The sequence below is a fragment of the Mesoplodon bidens genome (genome assembly GCF_964165515.1).
Source record: "Mesoplodon bidens genome assembly, contig: HAP1_SCAFFOLD_103, whole genome shotgun sequence".
NCBI lineage: Eukaryota > Metazoa > Chordata > Mammalia > Artiodactyla > Ziphiidae > Mesoplodon > Mesoplodon bidens.
This window is the reverse complement of record NW_027672700.1, coordinates 676,312-697,885: the sequence shown is the minus strand read 5'-3', so window position 1 is coordinate 697,885 and position 21,574 is coordinate 676,312. Positions and strand designations below refer to the sequence as shown.

Genomic DNA, 21,574 nt, shown 5'->3' with positions numbered 1-21,574 from the left:
TCCCGTTGCGGAGCACAGGCTCCGGACGCACAGGCTCAGCGGCCATGGCTCACGGGTCCAGCCGCTTCGCGGCATGTGGGATCTTCCCGGACTGGGGCATGAACCCGCGTCCCCTGCTTCGGCAGGTGGACTCTCAACCACTGCGCCATCAGGGAAGCCCTATCCTGTGGTTTTTAAGTATCCCTGCACACTCTGCCTGTCTCTAGAGTATTAAGTCCAGTTGCGCTGTTCTCACCTCTTTGTTTATTGAGATTATTATTTACTTGCATTAAAATGTACCAATTTCAAAGGTACAGTTTGATTAATTTTGGTAATTGTATACCAGGTGTAACCACCACCACGACCCAGATATAGAAAAGTTACTTACCCTTTAAAAGTTTTCCATCCCAATTTGCCCCAATTCAGTTTTGAGACACTTTATTGAGTTTTACTGCTTTCTCTAACATCGACTCTCCGGGTGATTTAGGAAAGTCACTTTACCTCTCTGGATGTGTTTTTGCTTTTATAACATGAAAAATGCCAGAACAGATGTGTTACCAAGGGCCCTTGCAATACTTTCAGAAAATGAGGGGGTAGGGTAAGGGCGGGAATCTCAGCCTTGCGTCCTCATTCTTCACATAGCACACGCACGTGGCAGATCCTAGTGGGAAAAGCCTGTGGTCGCATCAGAGAGAATTAGGTTTCCATCTCCTCTCTTGCTAGTGTGTGTGTAAGCTTTTGTAAGCATCAGCTTTCTCATCTCCAATATCAGGCTTATTAACAAGGCCTATTTGTTTACTGTTGTGAGGATGAATTGAGATGCACCGGCAGCCTTAAATGTTAGTTGGTATTTGTATTATGGCATAATAGAAAGGCACTGCATTCAACCATCTCAGTTACTACACGTTTATGCAGGCTGATTCTCACAGCCACGCCTGTCGTACAAGCGCGACGTAAAGCGGGTCTGCTTTATGGCACCCTGCTTCCGCCGTAAAGCGCCGTTGGCAATCCCGCGTGAGTGGGTTGACGAGACGACTTCCAGGTGAAAAACGCGATTCTTGGAGGTTGGCTGACTTGACGTCTTCCCCATGGGCAAACGCGGGAGCCGGAGCCGGAGCCGGAGCCAGAGCCAGCTGCTCAACTCCCTAACTAAAAGGCAGAAGAAGCATCTAAGGGATTTCGGCGAGGAGCATCCCTTCTATGACAGGTATGGAGAGGCGAGGCTGGGACCGGCGCTGCCGGCGTCCTTTCCCGGTGGGAGCCCGCGTGTCCCCGCGTTTGGTCCGCCGGTGCCCCGGGGGTAGTGACAGGGCAGCTCCCGCCGCGTGCCACGCTGCCCCGGCGCCGGCCTAGCTCGCCCGGGGATCCTGGCGGCTTCCCGCCTGAGATGGGGTTCTTCGCCGGTCTTCCTACCCTTTGTTGAGCCTGTAGTTTTATGCTAGACGGCACGCCTCCTGTGTGGCGACTGGGCAGAGATTTTATAAGCTTGTGTTCGTTTTCTATGTTTTTAAAGAATTGCTTGGGGGCTTCCCTGGTGGCGCAGTGGTTAAGAATCCGCCTGCCAAGGGAGGGGACAGGGGTTCGAGCCCTGGTTCGGGGAGATCCCACATGCCGCGGTGCAAGTAAGCCCGTGCGCCACAACTATTGAGCCTGCACTCCAGAGCCCGCGAGCCACAACTACTGAGCCGGTGTGGTGCAACTACTGATGCCCACGAGCCTAGAGCCCCTGCTCCGCAACAAGAGAAGCCACCTCTCGCCGCAACTAGAGAAAGCCCGGGCGCAGCAACGAAGACCCATAGCAGGCCAAAATAAATAAATAAGTTAAAAAAAATAAAAAAAGAATTGCTTGGGACCCTCGACATCGCCTATCTATTCAATTACCATGAGGAAACTAATGTTTGGGTAGTTGTGGGTTCCTCTCTAAGTGTCCAGACTCTCAGTTATGATCTTAGTGCTCATCCCACCCCTTTGGGCTGCTTTATCAACAATTAGAGGGATAGTCTACTTAAGAAATTTGCTAGAAAAGGTGAACCCCGAGGGCTTTTATTTGCCAAAATTTCCCGTCTTTTGGATGAGAGCCTGTTACTGTGTGACTGTAGTATTTGTCATGTGGTCTTGTTAGACTTTTTCATTCGTCTCTTATTATCTATTTGGCATATCCTTCCAAGACCTGTCCAAATGCATATGGAGTTTTTACTTGACAATAGATATAATGTATTTATAACGGTATAGTCTGCCATGTTCATTTAAAGTTGTATCATTAGACTTTTCCTAATTGCTACCTACCAGTAGTTAAAGTTTAACATTGCCTGTTTCTTCTCAGGGTTTCCAGAAAGGAAGCAAAACCACAGACTTGTCAACTGGTAATGCTTTATACCTTCTTTATGATAGTAGATTCTGGACTGTTACTTTTAAGATTATATATGGTACTAAAGTTTGGCTACATTTCCACTCTCTTTCATTTTAGATGTAAGCTATACTTTAGTAATATTGCTTAGTTTTAAGTGCAGATGTCTGTTAAAATGCCATTGTGATAACTAATATAGTATAGAGTATGAAACTGTCCTGAGAGATTAGCCTGTTAGAACCTGTTAAGGAGGCTTACCAGAGGGCTCTTGGTGAATCCTAAGAGGGAATGTCATGTTTGCTTAACATAAAGTAGAGTGCAAAATCATCAAAGGTCTTATTTCATTACCACAGACTCAGAAATAAAGTACACTTTTTTGTTGTAAGTTTTCCTGTTGCTCCTTTAAAGGTGCCAAATGTCTGACACATAGGTTAGATCACCTTATAACCTAAAGCTCCATGTGTTTAGTTTGCTGTCTTCCCATGTGGAACATGAGCAGTTCAAAGAAGAGGAAGCGCTTCTAGAATCATAGCTAGATTAGCTGTTTGAAACAAATTTGGTGCTCGGTCTGGTTGAATAGATAGGACTGCATATTTGCAGAAAAGCTAGTTTTTATCTAGAAAAGTCTGAACTTGGTTCCACTGTGGACCTGATGATAGTCGTGGGGTAGCAACAAGAACAGTATAATTTTTGTTTTTAAAATCCCCATTTTCCTTTTAGTCAGAGAGTTTATAGATACTTCAAGTTCTGAAAGTGAAGCATAGAGTGAACCAGAACAAGTTTCTGGTTACAACAGACTACTTGCCACATTAAAGGATGTCTCCAAGGAAGATGAGGAGGAGGAAGAGGAAGAAGACAGTGTTCTAGATGAGACAGAAATGAATCTTGAAGATGGCGAGAGTGACGTCATTGTGGAGGAAGAGCTGGCAGTGGAGTCCACTGACATGCAGAAGAGTGAGTGTCTCTGATGTGGGTTTATCATCTTTGCAGGGACCACAGACAGATTGCCCCAGGGGCAGGGTGCCTTGTACCACAGAGCTGGGTGAAAGCACATGGATTCAAAGCAGAGATTCTTAACATTGTTGGGCTCTGTGATATCTTCAAGAATCTGATGAAAACAGGACCCTGTGGCCATAAAAATGCAGAAATGACATTTTTGCTTATGATTTCCAGGATTTCATCAATCCTACTTCAAATTCTCCTGATTGAGAGGAAAGGGAACATAATTCTGTTTTAGTAATGGTCTCAATTTATGAAAGAGATGATTGTTCCTGCCTTAGAGGAACCAAGTTGAATGGAAGATAGACATAAAATATACAAAACTTTTCAAGCATCAAATCTGAATGGAACCGATAAGTATAAGGTGTTAAAGAGATGCAAAGTGGTCACATGCTGCCAGGGTAGATGAGGGGAGGCTTCATAGAAGAGCTGGGACTGAAAGCTTAAAGGAACTCTGTCTCACTCAGACGTCTAGGTGACTATTTTTTTTTTTAATTATTATTAATTTATTTATTTTTGGCTGCATTGTGTCTTTGTTGCAGTGCGCCGGCTTCTCACTGTGGTGGCTTCTCTTGTTGTGGAGCATGGGCTCTAGGCACGTGTGCTTCGGTAGTTGTGGCACACGGGCTCAGTAGTTGTGGCTCACGAGCTCTAGAGCACAGGCTCTGTAGTTGTGGCGCACGGGCTTAGTTGCTCGGCGGCATGTGGGATCTTCCCAGACTAGGGCTTGAAACCACGTCCCCTGCATTAGCAGGCGAATTCTTAACCACTGTGCCACCAGGGAAATCCCCATAGGTGACTTTTTAATTTAACTTTAAAATCAACTTTATTGAAGTATGAATTACATTCAACGAGGTGTACCCGTTTTAAGCATGTAATTTGATAAGTCTTGACAAATGTGTATATCTATATTGTCATCGCCAAAGTCAAGATACAGAACACTTCCAATACCTGCAAAAAGTTCCTTCTTGTCCTTTTACAGTCAGTTTCCCAGGCCTGGCATCAGGCAACCACTGACATGCTTTCTTTCACTATGTATTAGTGTTTCCTATTCTAGAAATTCATATGAATGGAAGCATACAACAAGTACCCTTTTGCACGTGGCTTCTTTGGCTCCTCATGTTGTTGTGACTCATCCGTGTAGCTCATATTAGTAATTCATTTCTTTTTATTACTGGAATAGTAGTCCATTGTCTGAATATATCTGGGTAACTTTTTATGTTCCATTATCTTAATGCCTACTTGCCTTACTGTATTTTTTTCTATACTTTAAGGTGTCACACACCATTCTTAGTATTTTAATTCATCACTTGTACTCGGATAAAGAAATTGTTGCCTCAGACTTAGGGATTGTTTTAATTTTGTTGGTTTTCCAGTTTTCTTTCATGTTTTAGGTTTTTAAAAATGAAAAGTTTGGCTTTTTAAATTATAAAAGTAATATATATTTACTGTAAAAATTTAAGAGGGTAATATAGTTAACGTATATCTCCTCCACCGTGGGATGAACACCTTTAACATTTTATAGAACCTTCCAGACTACTTTTTTATGGATATATGAGTGAATATATATTTGTGTGTATGTGCATAATGGCCTCATACATTTCTGTAAGTTACTTTTTTCTTTAATAATATAACGTGTGTAACTGTGGGTTACTGCCGCTAGAACCCTGGTGTCCAAACTCCCAGGCCAAATCTCCTTCTACTACATTCCACTACCATGGGGAGGTTTAAAAAAGAAAGGGAAAGTATGAAGGGTGATGTTTCCATAAATTAAATCAACTTGAAAAGGCGCATTTGGAGAGTCAGAGAGTACTGATATTGTTAGAAAGAAGAAAGGTTTAAAAGCTGGTTGAATCTCATTCAAAAAAAATCCATATGTACCACATTGTAAAAAAGAGAAGGAAGACGGCATTCATGATTACTGGGCTGGCAGGGTAGGGGACAGTTGCATGCTGGGGGTGGCTCTCGTACTGGCTCTTCCACTCTTCACACTTGTGCTCGGCCAGGGCCGGGGACCGCTGAGGGAGGTCAGAGGAGAGGGTGGTGCCTTGGGGGTTCCGGGGAGTTGTGCAGCTGGCTCCCTTCCTTGCCACCCAGACTGCCCCAGGGTTCCCAGCCCCAAGGATTATGGAGCATCCCCACACCTGTTTGCTCTGCAGTTGCTGTTCTGCAACCCATTTTCTCCTCCAGCACTTTCTGCAGTGTCTCCTTGGCCTTCTGCTCATAGCTGTTTTTCTGGTCTTCCATCTGTAATAGCAACTTATTCATTCCCCAAGAACTGTATTTCTGTAAATTTGAGGCAATTCAACAAATACACATTGACCTACTGTGTGCTAAAGCCTGAGCAGGGATACAGAAATGAAAAGAAATTGGTCCTTGCCCACAGGGCAGAGACGTCAGTAATCTGGTGGACCTTCTTCCAGGCTGGAGGCAGGCAGGGAGAGTCCCTCAGGTGATGTGAGAGGTGAGTGGGGATAAAAAACTGCCCTGGGCATGCTGGGCCTCCTCCCCTAGGCCTTCCACAGGCATTTGAACTCCGACATTTCCAAAGGGAAATCATCTTTCTAAACCTGCTCCTATCTCAGTGGCCAGCATCACCCCCCACCCAGTCTCCCAAACCCTAAACCAGGGAATCATCCTTGATTTCTGTCTCACCTTCTTCAAGGACTCAGTTCCTCATCAAGCTCTGTCAAGTCAGCGTCTTTAACGGCTCCTTCGTTACCTGTATCCTCTATCCCTACCGCCACCTCCTTAGTTCAGACCCTAGTGACACTATTATATGGATTATATAGAGACTATGTGTTATCTTCATGCCTTGCCTCCCTTCAAACCCTTTTCAGTCCTGCAGCTAGAGGGTTCTTTCTAAAACTTAAATCTGAATCCCATCACAACCTGCTTAGATCTCTCAGTGGTTCTCAGTATTCTAAGAATCAGGTCCAAACTCCTTGGCATGGTTCCTAGTTACAAGCCCAGACTTTCATCTCATGCTGCCTCCACGCAAGCTGAACTGCTTGTAGGTCCCCTAAGCACTGTGCTTTTCAGCCTCTGCCTTTGCCCATAAAGCTTCTTCTGCTTAGAGTATCGTGAACCACGCTTCTCACCTGGTTAATTTCTACCCATGTTCAAGATTCAGCCCTAGAATCATAAATTCTGATAAACTTGGCCAACCATACCTACCCCCCGACTCTTTATGGATTAGGCAGTTTTACTGGTGTTCACATAGTATCTGTATTTCTGATCTGTGGACTCATCTGTCTCCTTTAAGGGATTGTAAACTCCTTTGGGGCAGGGAGCATTTTAAAAAAAATAAAATTATTTTTGTAGGCTTGGGGATCTGAACAATAGTCAGTAAAGTCAAGTTTTAAAAATGAATACATTTGTATTTTTAGAATTTCTCCTGGCTTCAAGGTCAAAAAGACAAAGACACAAGAGCAGCTTTGCAAATTCCCTGGGGGTCTTGCCTGTCCAGTGCTTTTCATCTTTACGCCCTGTGATTTTTGGGAAAGCAGGAGCCTCTTACTGTCGATTCTGGGTTACCCAACTGGGTAAGAGGTAGTCTAGATAATGCAGATTTAGAGTTCAATATCAAATCATTTCCATTTAGCTTTGGAGTCATCTGAAAATTTGGATTTAAATGTTGAGTGGGTCTTATGTTCTTGGAATTGTCATTAGAAACCAGACACAGGAGTTACTGGTTGAGATCATACATGGTTATGTCCAGGTTATTGGACTTAACCATGCTGGTCACTGACCAGCTTTATCCCCCATTGAAAACGAGTAGACTGGCATTCTGGATTATATGTCAGTCTCTTACGAGCTTGGTTGGCATTACTGAAAAAATAAAAGTTGTGGATCCGCAAACCCATAGACTCTATAGGCTATGTTTCCCTGCAGAATTCTAACTACACGGCCACCTTATCTTCCTGACATCAAGTGGGAGCAGTCTGGCCGGTCCATCTCGTTCTCTTGATCTTGAGTCCTCTGCAAAAGACATCCCCCTTTTCTGCACCAGCACATACGTCACAGCCCTGAAGAAAGTGTAGACATCTGAGATACGTTAACAGTGGGGGAGGGCTGATATCCCGTGAACAGACACATAAATGCCTGTTAGACCTGGAAATTGAAAACCAGAGAGGCGGGGCCACACTGGTTTTGGCCCAGGCCACCAGCCACTGGTGTTCCCAGCAAAATATTCCCAATGTGGGAGTTTGAGGAAGCAGGGAAAGGCAGGTGGTGTGAGTTTATTAGGACTTGAGGCCCTCAGCTCGCACTGAGGCCAGCTGAACCCCCAGAGCGTGCTTCCTGCCCTCCTATGGGCTGCTACTCCTAAAGGTACTTGGTTTCAACAGTTATTTGTGCATCAGGTTAAAGACTGAAGGGAGAGGGAACTGCAAGCCTAAATTCTTCATATCATACGCCACCTCCCTTTCTCTTCTTATTATATAAGCAATTCATGTGAAAAACAAATAAGGCAAGCAAAACAAAACAAAATTACCTGAAATCTTGCTATCCAAAAGTTGCCATTAGTATTTTGGTGTATACGTGTTCCAGATTTTTCTTTATTTTCAACCCTTCATTAAGGCCATTGTAGTCTTGACAGATGATGCTGGCACAAGCACTTGAAATGAGGCTCCTCTTTTTAAAATACTGTATTTGCATTTGGCTGAATTTGTCTCAGGCCCTGCCTTGCCTGGTCCCCAGCGTGGTGTTTTCTGCTGCAGTCTCTGTAAATTGGAGTTGGGGTGATGGGGCGGTCAGGCAGGGCTGTGTGTATCTGTGTCTGTACGAGGGAGGAGGGGCACACTTTCCAGTGTTTCTGGGCAACAAGCAGGCACTCACTGCAGTTTCCTATCCCTCAGGCCTGGGCTGTGGAGACAGGGGAAGTACCAGGAAGGGGTGGACGACCCCGACCCAGCTAAATGGAAGGCCCAGCTCCACTGTGCGCTCAACAAGAGCAGGGAATTCAACCTGATGTACAACGGCACCAAGGAGGTGCCCATGAACCCAGTGAAGATATATCAAGTGTGTGACATCCCCCAGCCCCAGGGCTCTATCATTAACCCAGGTGAGGCCCCAGCTGCTGGGGAGAAGGTGGACAGTGTGCCAGGTTCCCGGCTGGACCCTTAAAGCGATAGTCGACTTGAAAGTCGCCTCGCTTACAAAGTTGAAGACTGGTAAACAAAGCAAGAAATGCTGTCCCTAGAAAGAACCCAGAGAACAAAAGATATAAACTCAGCACAGTCTTCCTGCCCACCCAGTGGAACAGTAAAGCATTAGAAAGAAGAGGGGGTATTGAGTTCTATAAAAAATAACTTCTCTTGGGACTCAACACTGAGAAGAGAGGCCAGGTAGTTTAGAAGACGGAGGGCTTAAAACTTAGAAGGTCTGAGTTATAAACCTCGGTCTTTCCATTTCACTACTTGCGGGACATTGAATCAAGTCATTCAACGTTTTGAGCCTCAGCTTCTTCCACTATAAAATCTGGGTTCTCATCTTTCCTGCGTATTTCAAAGGCTGTTCTAAGAATCAATTGCCATGACATTATGAAGGCTATTAAGTTCTCTTTATAAATGATGGGTAAGTGATCATTTAATTTGTATGGTATTTTTCCTAGGAGAATACCACCTGATCCCTATATTTACTCAATGTTTAGCCAGTTCCGACTAAGAGCCAGATAATTTAGACTTGACCTCCAGTGAATCTAGTGAGGCTCTGCCATGAGGGAAGGGTCTGTCTTCACAGTAAGCTTACAAAGGAGAGAAGCTGTGCTCCTTGGGTCCTTAGAAGGGATGCGAATGTGTAGAAAGGGGTTTAGAGTAGGAATTAAAAGATTTCTAGGAGAGGGGAGTAGGGTCTGCAGCTCCTGGATAGGGGAGGGGATGAGAGCTTGTACTGGGGCTCCGTAGGAGGAGCTGGGAGTGGGGTGAACACCCTTGGTTCCCACTCTTTGGCATTGAGGGTGCACACTGAACCCAAGGAACCTCTGTGCTGGCAGTGCCTAGCTTGAACAGTGGGTCAGCTGCAGGGGTGACAGTGCAACGTGAGCGCCTCACTTTTGACCTTTGTGTGTGTGTGTGTGTGTTTCTCGGGTAGGATCCACTGGATCTGCTCCTTGGGATGAGAAAGATAATGGTGTGGATGAAGAAGATGAGGAAGGTGAGCTGGACCAGTCACAGCACCACGTTCCCATCCAGGACACCTTCCCCTTCCTGAACATCAGTGGTGAGTGGGTTGGGGGGTGGGACCGAGGCATGGAGAGGATGTACGGGGCTTTGATTTTGCAACTGTTGACACCATATCCACCATTGCACTGGGAGCAGCGACCAGGCCCTGGGGCCAGGCTGCCAGTCGGTTAGCAAGTAGGAGTCATAGGCAAAGGCACTCCGTAGGCATAGTTATCCCAGTGGGGTGGCTTCTAGGCAGAGAGAGCATCTTCTGAATCTTACGTGATAATTCAGAGAAATTAAAAAATGAAATTCATTCTCAGTCCCGCATACAAATACACAAGCTGTTACAAATTTTGCTGATTTCCTTCAGGCCAAGTGCAGGGATCCTTTTCGTGAGTTGCAGGCAAACTCTTCTGCTATTTCCCTCGGTACAAATTTTCTGTCACTGCCTTAACAGCCTCTGCTAAGGCCGTATCGTGGGAAACTTGTGGCTCTACAGCTCTTAATACTAGGCTCTGATACAATTTCTCTACTAGAGACTTTTATCTTTTTAAAATTTATTTATTTATTTATTTATTTATTGTGGTACGCGGGCCTCTCACTGTTGTGGCCTCTCCCATTGCGGAGCACAGGCTCCGGACGCGCAGGCTCGGTGGCCATGGCTCACGGGCCCAGCTGCTCCGCGGCACGTGGGATCCTCCCGGACCGGGGCACGAACCCATGTCCCCTGCCTCAGCAGGCGGACTCTCAACCACTGCGCCACCAGGGAAGCCCTATCCTGTGGTTTTTAAGTATCCCTGCACACTCTGCCTGTCTCTAGAGTATTAAGTCCAGTTGCGCTGTTCTCACCTCTTTGTTTATTGAGATTATTATTTACTTGCATTAAAATGTACCAATTTCAAAGGTACAGTTTGATTAATTTTGGTAATTGTATACCAGGTGTAACCACCACCACGACCCAGATATAGCAAAGTTACTTAACTTTTAAAAGTTTTCCATCCCAATTTGCCCCAATTCAGTTTTGAGACACTTTATTGAGTTTTACTGCTTTCTCTAACATCGACTCTCCGGGTGATTTAGGAAAGTCACTTTACCTCTCTGGATGTGTTTTTGCTTTTATAACATGAAAAATGCCAGAACAGATATGTTACCAAGGGCCCTTGCAATACTTTCAGAAAATGAGGGGGTAGGGTAAGGGCGGGAATCTCAGCCTTGCGTCCTCATTCTTCACACAGCACACGCATGTGGCAGATCCTAGTGGGAAAAGCCTGTGGTCGCATCAGAGAGAATTAGGTTTCCATCTCCTCTCTTGCTAGTGTGTATGTAACCTTTTGTAAGCATCAGCTTTCTCATCTCCAATATCAGGCTTATTAACAAGGCCTATTTGTTTACTGTTGTGAGGATGAATTGAGATGCACCGGCAGCCTTAAATGTTAGTTGGTATTTGTATTATGGCATAATAGAAAGGCACTGCATTCAACCATCTCAGTTACTACACGTTTATGCAGGCTGATTCTCACAGCCAAAACAGACGCACAAAGTACACCCACCCATTTACCCACCTGGGGAAGCCCGAAGCCTCCCTTGCCTGCCTGCCTGCCTTACGGGGCTCAGAGAAAAGCTGCGCATGCGTGCGCGTGCTTCCAAAGCGCCTCGCTAGGGGGCGGAATGGGAAACAGGAGGTTCTAACGCCTGTCGTACAAGCGCGACGTAAAGCGGGTCTGCTTTATGGCACCCTGCTTCCGCCGTAAAGCGCCGTTGGCAATCCCGCGTGAGTTGGTTGAGGAGACGAGTGCCAGGTGAAAAACGCGATTCTTGGAGGTTGGCTGACTTGACGTCTTCCCCATGGGCAAACGCGGGAGCCGGAGCCGGAGCCGGAGCCAGAGCCAGCTGCTCAACTCCCTAACTAAAAGGCAGAAGAAGCATCTAAGGGATTTCGGCGAGGAGCATCCCTTCTATGACAGGTATGGAGAGGCGAGGCTGGGACCGGCGCTGCCGGCGTCCTTTCCCGGTGGGAGCCCGCGTGTCCCCGCGTTTGGTCCGCCGGTGCCCCGGGGGTAGTGACAGGGCAGCTCCCGCCGCGTGCCACGCTGCCCCGGCGCCGGCCTAGCTCGCCCGGGGATCCTGGCGGCTTCCCGCCTGAGGTGGGGTTCTTCGCCGGTCTTCCTACCCTTTGTTGAGCCTGTAGTTTTATGCTAGACGGCACGCCTCCTGTGTGGCGACTGGGCAGAGGTTTTATAAGCTTGTGTTCGTTTTCTATGTTTTTAAAGAATTGCTTGGGGGCTTCCCTGGTGGCGCAGTGGTTAAGAATCCGCCTGCCAAGGGAGGGGACAGGGGTTCGAGCCCTGGTCCGGGAAGATCCCACATGCCGCGGTGCAAGTAAGCCCGTGCGCCACAACTATTGAGCCTGCACTCCAGAGCCCGCGAGCCACAACTACTGAGCCAGGGTGGTGCAACTACTGATGCCCACGAGCCTAGAGCCCCTGCTCCGCAACAAGAGAAGCCACCTGTCGCCGCAACTAGAGAAAGCCCGGGCGCAGCAACGAAGACCCATAGCAGGCCAAAATAAATAAATTAAAGAAGTTAAAAAAAATAAAAAAGAATTGCTTGGGACCCTCGACATCACCTATCTATTCAATGACCATGAGGAAACTAATGTTTGGGTAGTTGTGGGTTCCTCTCTAAGTGTCCAGACTCTCAGTTATGATCTTAGTGCTCATCCCACCCCTTTGGGCTGCTTTATCAACAGTTAGAGGGATAGTCTACTTAAGAAATTTGCTAGAAAAGGTGAACCCCGAGGGCTTTTATTTGCCAAAATTTCCCATCTTTTGGATGAGAGCCTGTTACTGTGTGACTGTAGTATTTGTCATGTGGTCTTGTTAGACTTTTTCATTCGTCTCTTATTTATTTGGCATATCCTTCCAAAACCTGTCCAAATGCATATGGAGTTTTTACTTGACAATAGATATAATGTATTTATAACGGTATAGTCTGCCATGTTCATTTAAAGTTGTATCATTAGACTTTTCCTAATTGCTACCTACTGTAGTTAAAGTTTAACATTGCCTGTTTCTTCTCAGGGTTTCCAGAAAGGAAGCAAAACCACAGACTTGTCAACTGGTAATGCTTTATACCTTCTTTATGATAGTAGATTCTGGACTGTTACTTTTAAGATTATATATGGTACTAAAGTTTGGCTACATTTCCACTCTCTTTGATTTTAGATGTAAGCTATACTTTAGTAATATTGCTTAGTTTTAAGTGCAGATGTCTGTTAAAATGCCATTGTGATAACTAATATAGTATAGAGTATGAAACTGTCCTGAGAGATTAGCCTGTTAGAACCTGTTAAGGAGGCTTACCAGAGGGCTCTTGGTGAATCCTAAGAGGGAATGTCATGTTTGCTTAACATAAAATAGAGTGCAAAATCATCAAAGGTCTTATTTCATTACCACAGACTCAGAAATAAAGTACACTTTTTTGTTGTAAGTTTTCCTGTTGCTCCTTTAAAGGTGCCAAATGTCTGACACATAGGTTAGATCGCCTTATAACCTAAAGCTCTGTGTGTTTAGTTTGCTGTATTCCCATGTGGAACATGAGCAGTTCAAAGAAGAGGAAGCGCTTCTAGAATCATAGCTAGATTAGCTGTTTGAAACAAATTTGGTGCTCGGTCTGGTTGAATAGATAGGACTGCATATTTGCAGAAAAGCTAGTTTTTATCTAGAAAAGTCTGAACTTGGTTCCACTGTGGACCTGATGATAGTCGTGGGGTAGCAACAAGAACAGTATAATTTTTGTTTTTAAAATCCCCATTTTCCTTTTAGTCAGAGAGTTTATAGATACTTCAAGTTCTGAAAGTGAAGCATAGAGTGAACCAGAACAAGTTTCTGGTTACAACAGACTACTTGCCACATTAAAGGATGTCTCCAAGGAAGATGAGGAGGAGGAAGAGGAAGAAGACAGTGTTCTAGATGAGACAGAAATGAATCTTGAAGATGGCGAGAGTGACGTCATTGTGGAGGAAGAGCTGGCAGTGGAGTCCACTGACATGCAGAAGAGTGAGTGTCTCTGATGTGGGTTTATCATCTTTGCAGGGACCACAGACAGATTGCCCCAGGGGCAGGGTGCCTTGTACCACAGAGCTGGGTGAAAGCACATGGATTCAAAGCAGAGATTCTTAACATTGTTGGGCTCTGTGATATCTTCAAGAATCTGATGAAAACAGGACCCTGTGGCCATAAAAATGCAGAAATGACATTTTTGCTTATGATTTCCAGGATTTCATCAATCCTACTTCAAATTCCCCTGATTGAGAGGAAAGGGAACATAATTCTGTTTTTGTAATGGTCTCAATTTATGAAAGAGATGATTGTTCCTGCCTTAGAGGAACCAAGTTGAATGGAAGATAGACATAAAATACACAAAACTTTTCAAGCATCCAATCTGAATGGAACCGATAAATATAAGGTGTTAAAGAGATGCAAAGTGGTCACATGCTGCCAGGGTGAATGAGGGGAGGCTTCAGAGAAGAGCTGGGACTGAAAGCTGAAAGGAACTCTGTCTCACTCAGACATCTAGGTGACTATTTTTTTTTTTAATTATTATTAATTTATTTATTTTTGGCTGCATTGTGTCTTTGTTGCAGTGCGCCGGCTTCTCACTGTGGTGGCTTCTCTTGTTGTGGAGCATGGGCTCTAGGCACGTGTGCTTCGGTAGTTGTGGCACACGGGCTCAGTAGTTGTGGCTCACGAGCTCTAGAGCACAGGCTCTGTAGTTGTGGCGCACGGGCTTAGTTGCTCGGCGGCATGTGGGATCTTCCCAGACTAGGGCTTGAAACCACGTCCCCTGCATTAGCAGGCGAATTCTTAACCACTGTGCCACCAGGGAAATCCCCATAGGTGACTTTTTAATTTAACTTTAAAATCAACTTTATTGAAGTATGAATTACATTCAACGAGGTGTACCCGTTTTAAGCATGTAATTTGATAAGTCTTGACAAATGTGTATATCTATATTGTCATCGCCAAAGTCAAGATACAGAACACTTCCAATACCTGCAAAAAGTTCCTTCTTGTCCTTTTACAGTCAGTTTCCCAGGCCTGGCATCAGGCAACCACTGACATGCTTTCTTTCACTATGTATTAGTGTTTCCTATTCTAGAAATTCATATGAATGGAAGCATACAACAAGTACCCTTTTGCACGTGGCTTCTTTGGCTCCTCATGTTGTTGTGACTCATCCGTGTAGCTCATATTAGTAATTCATTTCTTTTTATTACTGGAATAGTAGTCCATTGTCTGAATATATCTGGGTAACTTTTTATGTTCCATTATCTTAATGCCTACTTGCCTTACTGTATTTTTTTCTATACTTTAAGGTGTCACACACCATTCTTAGTATTTTAATTCATCACTTGTACTCGGATAAAGAAATTGTTGCCTCAGACTTAGGGATTGTTTTAATTTTGTTGGTTTTCCAGTTTTCTTTCATGTTTTAGGTTTTTAAAAATGAAAAGTTTGGCTTTTTAAATTATAAAAGTAATATATATTTACTGTAAAAATTTAAGAGGGTAATATAGTTAACGTATATCTCCTCCACCGTGGGATGAACACCTTTAACATTTTATAGAACCTTCCAGACTACTTTTTTATGGATATATGAGTGAATATATATTTGTGTGTATGTGCATAATGGCCTCATACATTTCTGTAAGTTACTTTTTTCTTTAATAATATAACGTGTGTAACTGTGGGTTACTGCCGCTAGAACCCTGGTGTCCAAACTCCCAGGCCAAATCTCCTTCTACTACATTCCACTACCATGGGGAGGTTTAAAAAAGAAAGGGAAAGTATGAAGGGTGATGTTTCCATAAATTAAATCAACTTGAAAAGGCGCATTTGGAGAGTCAGAGAGTACTGATATTGTTAGAAAGAAGAAAGGTTTAAAAGCTGGTTGAATCTCATTCAAAAAAAATCCATATGTACCACATTGTAAAAAAGAGAAGGAAGACGGCGTTCATGATTACTGGGCTGGCAGGGTAGGGGACAGTTGCATGCTGGGGGTGGCTCTCGTACTGGCTCTTCCACTCTTCACACTTGTGCTCGGCCAGGGCCGGGGACCGCTGAGGGAGATCAGAGGAGAGGGTGGTGCCTTGGGGGTTCCGGGGAGTTGTGCAGCTGGCTCCCTTCCTTGCCACCCAGACTGCCCCAGGGTTCCCAGCCCCAAGGATTATGGAGCATCCCCACACCTGTTTGCTCTGCAGTTGCTGTTCTGCAACCCATTTTCTCCTCCAGCACTTTCTGCAGTGTCTCCTTGGCCTTCTGCTCATAGCTGTTTTTCTGGTCTTCCATCTGTAATAGCAACTTATTCATTCCCCAAGAACTGTATTTCTGTAAATTTGAGGCAATTCAACAAATACACATTGACCTACTGTGTGCTAAAGCCTGAGCAGGGATACAGAAATGAAAAGAAATTGGTCCTTGCCCACAGGGCAGAGACGTCAGTAATCTGGTGGACCTTCGTCCAGGCTGGAGGCAGGCAGGGAGAGTCCCTCAGGTGATGTGAGAGGTGAGTGGGGATAAAAAACGGCCCTGGGCATGCTGGGCCTCCTCCCCTAGGCCTTCCACAGGCATTTGAACTCCGACATTTCCAAAGGGAAATCATCTTTCTAAACCTGCTCCTATCTCAGTGGCCAGCATCACCCCCCACCCAGTCTCCCAAACCCTAAACCAGGGAATCATCCTTGATTTCTCTCTCACCTTCTTCAAGGACTCAGTTCCTCATCAAGCTTTGTCAAGTCAGCGTCTTTAACGGCTCCTTCGTTACCTGTATCCTCTATCCCTACTGCCACCTCCTTAGTTCAGACCCTAGTGACACTATTATATGGTTTATATAGAGACTATGTGTTATCTTCATGCCTTGCCTCCCTCTAAACCCTTTTCAGTCCTGCAGCTAGAGGGTTCTTTCTAAAACTTAAATCTGATCCCATCACAACCTGCTTAAATCTCTCAGTGGTTCTCAGTGTTCTAAGAATCAGGTCCAAACTCCTTGGCATGGTTCCTAGTTACAAGCCCAGACTTTCATCTCATGCTGCCTCCACGCAAGCTGAACTGCTTGTAGGTCCCCTAAGCACTGTGCTTTTCAGCCTCTGCCTTTGCCCATAAAGCTTCTTCTGCTTGGAGTATCGTGACCCACGCTTCTCACCTGGTTAACTTCTACCCATGTTCAAGATTCAGCCCTAGAATCATAAATTCTGATAAACTTGGCCAACCATACCTACCCCCCGACTCTTTATGGATTAGGCAGTTTTACTGGTGTTCACATAGTATCTGTATTTCTGATCTGTGGACTCATCTGTCTCCTTTAAGGGATTGTAAACTCCTTTGGGGCAGGGAGCATTTTTAAAAAAATAAAATTATTTTTGTAGGCTTGGGGATCTGAACAATAGTCAGTAAAGTCAAGTTTTAAAAATGAATACATTTGTATTTTTAGAATTTCTCCTGGCTTCAAGGTCAAAAAGACAAAGACACAAGAGCAGCTTTGCAAATTCCCTGGGGGTCTTGCCTGTCCAGTGCTTTTCATCTTTACGCCCTGTGATTTTTGGGAAAGCAGGAGCCTCTTACTGTCGCTTCTGGGTTACCCAACTGGGTAAGAGATAGTCTAGATAATGCAGATTTAGAGTTCAATATCAAATCATTTCCATTTAGCTTTGGAGTCATCTGAAAATTTGGATTTAAAGGTTGAGTGGGTCTTATGTTCTTGGAATTGTCATTAGAAACCAGACACAGGAGTTACTGGTTGAGATCATACATGGTTATGTCCAGGTTATTGGACTTAACCATGCTGGTCACTGACCAGCTTTATCCCCCATTGAAAATGAGTAGACTGGCATTCTGGATTATATGTCAGTCTCTTATGAGCTTGGTTGGCATTACTGATAAAATAAAAGTTGTGGATCCGCAAACCCATAGACTCTATAGGCTATGTTTCCCTGCAGAATTCTAACTACACGGCCACCTTATCTTCCTGACATCGAGTGGGAGCAGTCTGGCCGGTCCATCTCGTTCTCTTGATCTTGAGTCCTCTGCAAAAGACATCCCCCTTTTCTGCACCAGCACATACGTCACAGCCCTGAAGAAAGTGTAGACATCTGAGATACGTTAACAGTGGGGGAGGGCTGATATCCCGTGAACAGACACATAAATGCCTGTTAGACCTGGAAATTGAAAACCAGAGAGGCGGGGCCACACTGGTTTTGGCCCAGGCCACCAGCCACTGGTGTTCCCAGCAAAATATTCCCAATGTGGGAGTTTGAGGAAGCAGGGAAAGGCAGGTGGTGTGAGTTTATTAGGACTTGAGGCCCTCAGCTCGCACTGAGGCCAGCTGAACCCCCAGAGCGTGCTTCCTGCCCTCCTATGGGCTGCTACTCCTAAAGGTACTTGGTTTCAACAGTTATTTGTGCATCAGGTTAAAGACTGAAGGGAGAGGGAACTGCAAGCCTAAATTCCTCATATCATACGCCACCTCCCTTTCTCTTCTTATTATATAAGCAATTCATGTGAAAAACAAATAAGGCAAGCAAAACAAAACAAAATTACCTGAAATCTTGCTATCCAAAAGTTGCCATTAGTATTTTGGTGTATACGTGTTCCAGATTTTTCTTTATTTTCAACCCTTCATTAAGGCCATTGTAGTCTTGACAGATGATGCTGGCACAAGCACTTGAAATGAGGCTCCTCTTTTTAAAATACTGTATTTGCATTTGGCTGAATTTGTCTCAGGCCCTGCCTTGCCTGGTCCCCAGCGTGGTGTTTTCTGCTGCAGTCTCTGTAAATTGGAGTTGGGGTGATGGGGCGGTCAGGCAGGGCTGTGTGTATCTGTGTCTGTACGAGGGAGGAGGGGCACACTTTCCAGTGTTTCTGGGCAACAAGCAGGCACTCACTGCAGTTTCCTATCCCTCAGGCCTGGGCTGTGGAGACAGGGGAAGTACCAGGAAGGGGTGGACGACCCCGACCCAGCTAAATGGAAGGCCCAGCTCCACTGTGCGCTCAACAAGAGCAGGGAATTCAACCTGATGTACAACGGCACCAAGGAGGTGCCCATGAACCCAGTGAAGATATATCAAGTGTGTGACATCCCCCAGCCCCAGGGCTCTATCATTAACCCAGGTGAGGCCCCAGCTGCTGGGGAGAAGGTGGACAGTGTGCCAGGTTCCCGGCTGGACCCTTAAAGCGATAGTCAACTTGAAAGTCGCCTCGCTTACAAAGTTGAAGACTGGTAAACAAAGCAAGAAATGCTGTCCCTAGAAAGAACCCAGAGAACAAAAGATATAAACTCAGCACAGTCTTCCTGCCCACCCAGTGGAACAGTAAAGCATTAGAAAGAAGAGGGGGTATTGAGTTCTATAAAAAATAACTTCTCTTGGGACTCAACACTGAGAAGAGTGGCCAGGTAGTTTAGAAGACGGAGGGCTTAAAACTTAGAAGGTCTGAGTTATAAACCTCGGTCTTTCCATTTCACTACTTGCGGGACATTGAATCAAGTCATTCAACGTTTTGAGCCTCAGCTTCTTCCACTATAAAATCTGGGTTCTCATCTTTCCTGCGTATTTCAAAGGCTGTTGTAAGAATCAATTGCCATGACATTATGAAGGCTATTAAGTTCTCTTTATAAATGATGGGTAAGTGATCATTTAATTTGTATGGTATTTTTCCTAGGAGAATACCACCTGATCCCTATATTTACTCAATGTTTAGCCAGTTCCGACTAAGAGCCAGATAATTTAGACTTGACCTCCAGTGAATCTAGTGAGGCTCTGCCATGAGGGAAGGGTCTGTCTTCACAGTAAGCTTACAAAGGAGAGAAGCTGTGCTCCTTGGGTCCTTAGAAGGGATGCGAATGTGTAGAAAGGGGTTTAGAGTAGGAATTAAAAGATTTCTAGGAGAGGGGAGTAGGGTGTGCAGCTCCTGGATAGGGGAGGGGATGAGAGCTTGCACTGGGGCTCCGTAGGAGGAGCTGGAAATGGGGTGAACACCCTTGGTTCCCACTCTTTGGCATTGAGGGTGCACACTGAACCCAAGGAACCTCTGTGCTGGCAGTGCCTAGCTTGAACAGTGGGTCAGCTGCAGGGATGACAGTGCAACGTGAGCGCCTCACTTTTGACCTTTGTGTGTGTGTGTGTGTGTGTGTGTGTTTCTCGGGTAGGATCCACTGGATCTGCTCCTTGGAATGAGAAAGATAATGATGTGGATGAAGAAGATGAGGAAGATGAGTTGGACCAGTCACAGCACCACGTTCCCATCCAGGACACCTTCCCCTTCCTGAACATCAGTGGTGAGTGGGTTGGGGGGTGGGACAGAGGCATGGAGAGGATGTACGGGGCTTTGATTTTGCAACCGTTGACACCATATCCACCATTGCACTGGGAGCAGCGACCAGGCCCTGGGGCCAGGCTGCCAGTCTGTTAGCAAGTAGGAGTCATAGGCAAAGGCACTCCGTAGGCATAGTTATCCCAGTGGGGTGGCTTCTAGGCAGAGAGAGCATCTTCTGAATCTTACGTGATAATTCAGAGAAATTAAAAAATGAAATTCATTCTCAATCCCGCATACAAATACACAAGCTGTTACAAATTTTGCTGATTTCCTTCAGGCCAAGTGCAGGGATCCTTTTCGTGAATTGTAGGCAAACTCTTCTGCTATTTCCCTTGGTACAAATTTTCTGTCACTGCCTTAACAGCCTCTGCTAAGGCCGTATCGTGGGAAACTTGTGGCTCTACAGCTCTTAATACTAGGCTCTGATAAAATTTCTCTACTAGAGACTTTTATCTTTTTTAAATTAATTAATTAATTTGTTTATTTATTGTGGTACGCGGGCCTCTCACTGTTGTGGCCTCTCCCATTGCGGAGCACAGGCTCCGGACGCGCAGGCTCGGTGGCCATGGCTCACGGGCCCAGCCGCTCCGCGGCATGTGGGATCTTCCCGGACCGGGGCACGAACCCGTGTCCCCTGCATCGGCAGGCGGACTCTCAACCACTGCGCCACCAGGGAAGCCCTATCTTTTTTTTAAATTGACTCTTTGAATTCAGCTTCCCAGGAAAGATGAGTTTAGAGATTGGAGGGTCCCTGTGAGACAGAGCAGGTGCTGCACCTCCCATTGCACGTTCTGAGGACGCTCAACCACAAGGTGAACTGCTCTTCCACAGCATCTTCCCTTGAACTTTTCACTGACGTGCTCCTAGTCATATGACTTGCATTCAGTTGAGTAGCTTTTCACTGCTTTTCTAAGTTCCATCTGGCTGCTAGGGTCAAATGAGATACTTTTGCCACCTAGGAAATTTAGTATATCCAGATGATTCCTGTAGGATTTTGGAGTGCCCTTCCCTAGGTGATGCCCCTTCTTTTGAGAATCAGGAAATGACTCTTATCTGTCTACTTGCCCTCCTTCACTTACCCTGTCGTTTATAACCTTGCAACCAAGTGATGAGTAAAGACAGCGATCATAGAGCTCTCTCAGGTTAATACTGCCACAGCTACATTCCCACTTGGTGCAATTTTAAGATTTGGACATTTGGAAATGTGAGATCCTTTCCCAAATCTTTGGCTCACTCATTCTGTTATTCTCACCCCTTAAAAGGATGCAACCCATTTCCAGGATCATGATTTCCCTTTTTTTTTTTTTCATGTTTTTTTAAAGCTAATATTGTGTGTCCTTACGTTATGGGCCACCTTGGATCCTTTCTGGAAACATGTGAACGTATATTAAAAATAAAAAAGTAAAATGTGGCCCTACAGCCACACCGGGATTTCATTGCCCTGAGAGAGGAGTTGGGGCGCATCAGTGACTTCCACGAAGCCTATACTTTCAAACAGGCTCCGGGCCAGCCAGTTTCCGGCTTCAGCAAGGAGAATGTTCCAGTGGTAACCAACAAGGAGAACCTAGCGACGCCGGTCTCGACTGCATTCCTGGAGCCGACCCTGGCGAGCGACGGCTCTGCGGTCACTTTCGGGAAAACCCAAGAGGATCCCAAACCATTTTGCGTGGGCAGTGCCCCACCGAGTGTGGACGTCACCCCCACCGACACCA

The 21,574-nt window shown here is 45.4% G+C and overlaps 2 protein-coding genes and 1 long non-coding RNA gene across 5 annotated transcripts in view; 2 read left to right on the top strand and 1 right to left on the bottom strand.

Moving 5' to 3' along the window:
* Positions 1 to 21,574, bottom strand: part of LOC308609801 — a 189,045-nt gene that overhangs the window by 7,951 nt on the left and 159,520 nt on the right. The gene's annotated exons all lie outside the window — the stretch shown is intronic.
* LOC308609798 (interferon regulatory factor 6-like) lies at positions 1,589 to 8,592 on the top strand. 3 transcript variants are annotated; one of them, XR_014014352.1, is made up of 3 exons: positions 1,589 to 1,781; positions 2,303 to 2,342; positions 3,142 to 3,200. XR_014014352.1 is itself a non-coding variant. In XM_081259104.1 (3 exons), exons 1-3 carry the CDS (start codon positions 1,685 to 1,687, stop codon positions 8,450 to 8,452), a joined length of 405 nt encoding a protein of 134 aa, XP_081115230.1. In that variant the 5' UTR covers positions 1,589 to 1,684; the 3' UTR covers positions 8,453 to 8,592. The 3 variants fall into 3 exon arrangements, 1 of the variants encoding a protein (XP_081115230.1); XR_014014353.1 differs by having other exon boundaries at positions 3,047 to 3,193; XM_081259104.1 differs by lacking the exon at positions 3,142 to 3,200 and adding an exon at positions 8,185 to 8,592.
* LOC308609809 (interferon regulatory factor 6-like) overlaps positions 11,821 to 21,574 on the top strand; it is a gene marked incomplete at its 3' end in the record, with an annotated part of 14,487 nt that continues 4,733 nt past the window's right edge. Inside the window, exons 1-5 of the mRNA XM_081259110.1 lie at positions 11,821 to 12,051; positions 12,573 to 12,612; positions 18,454 to 18,659; positions 19,696 to 19,824; positions 21,361 to 21,486. Of these exons, the coding sequence (XP_081115236.1) occupies positions 11,955 to 12,051; positions 12,573 to 12,612; positions 18,454 to 18,659; positions 19,696 to 19,824; positions 21,361 to 21,486 (598 nt within the window). The 5' untranslated portion in view covers positions 11,821 to 11,954. The remainder of the gene's footprint in view (positions 12,052 to 12,572; positions 12,613 to 18,453; positions 18,660 to 19,695; positions 19,825 to 21,360; positions 21,487 to 21,574) is intronic.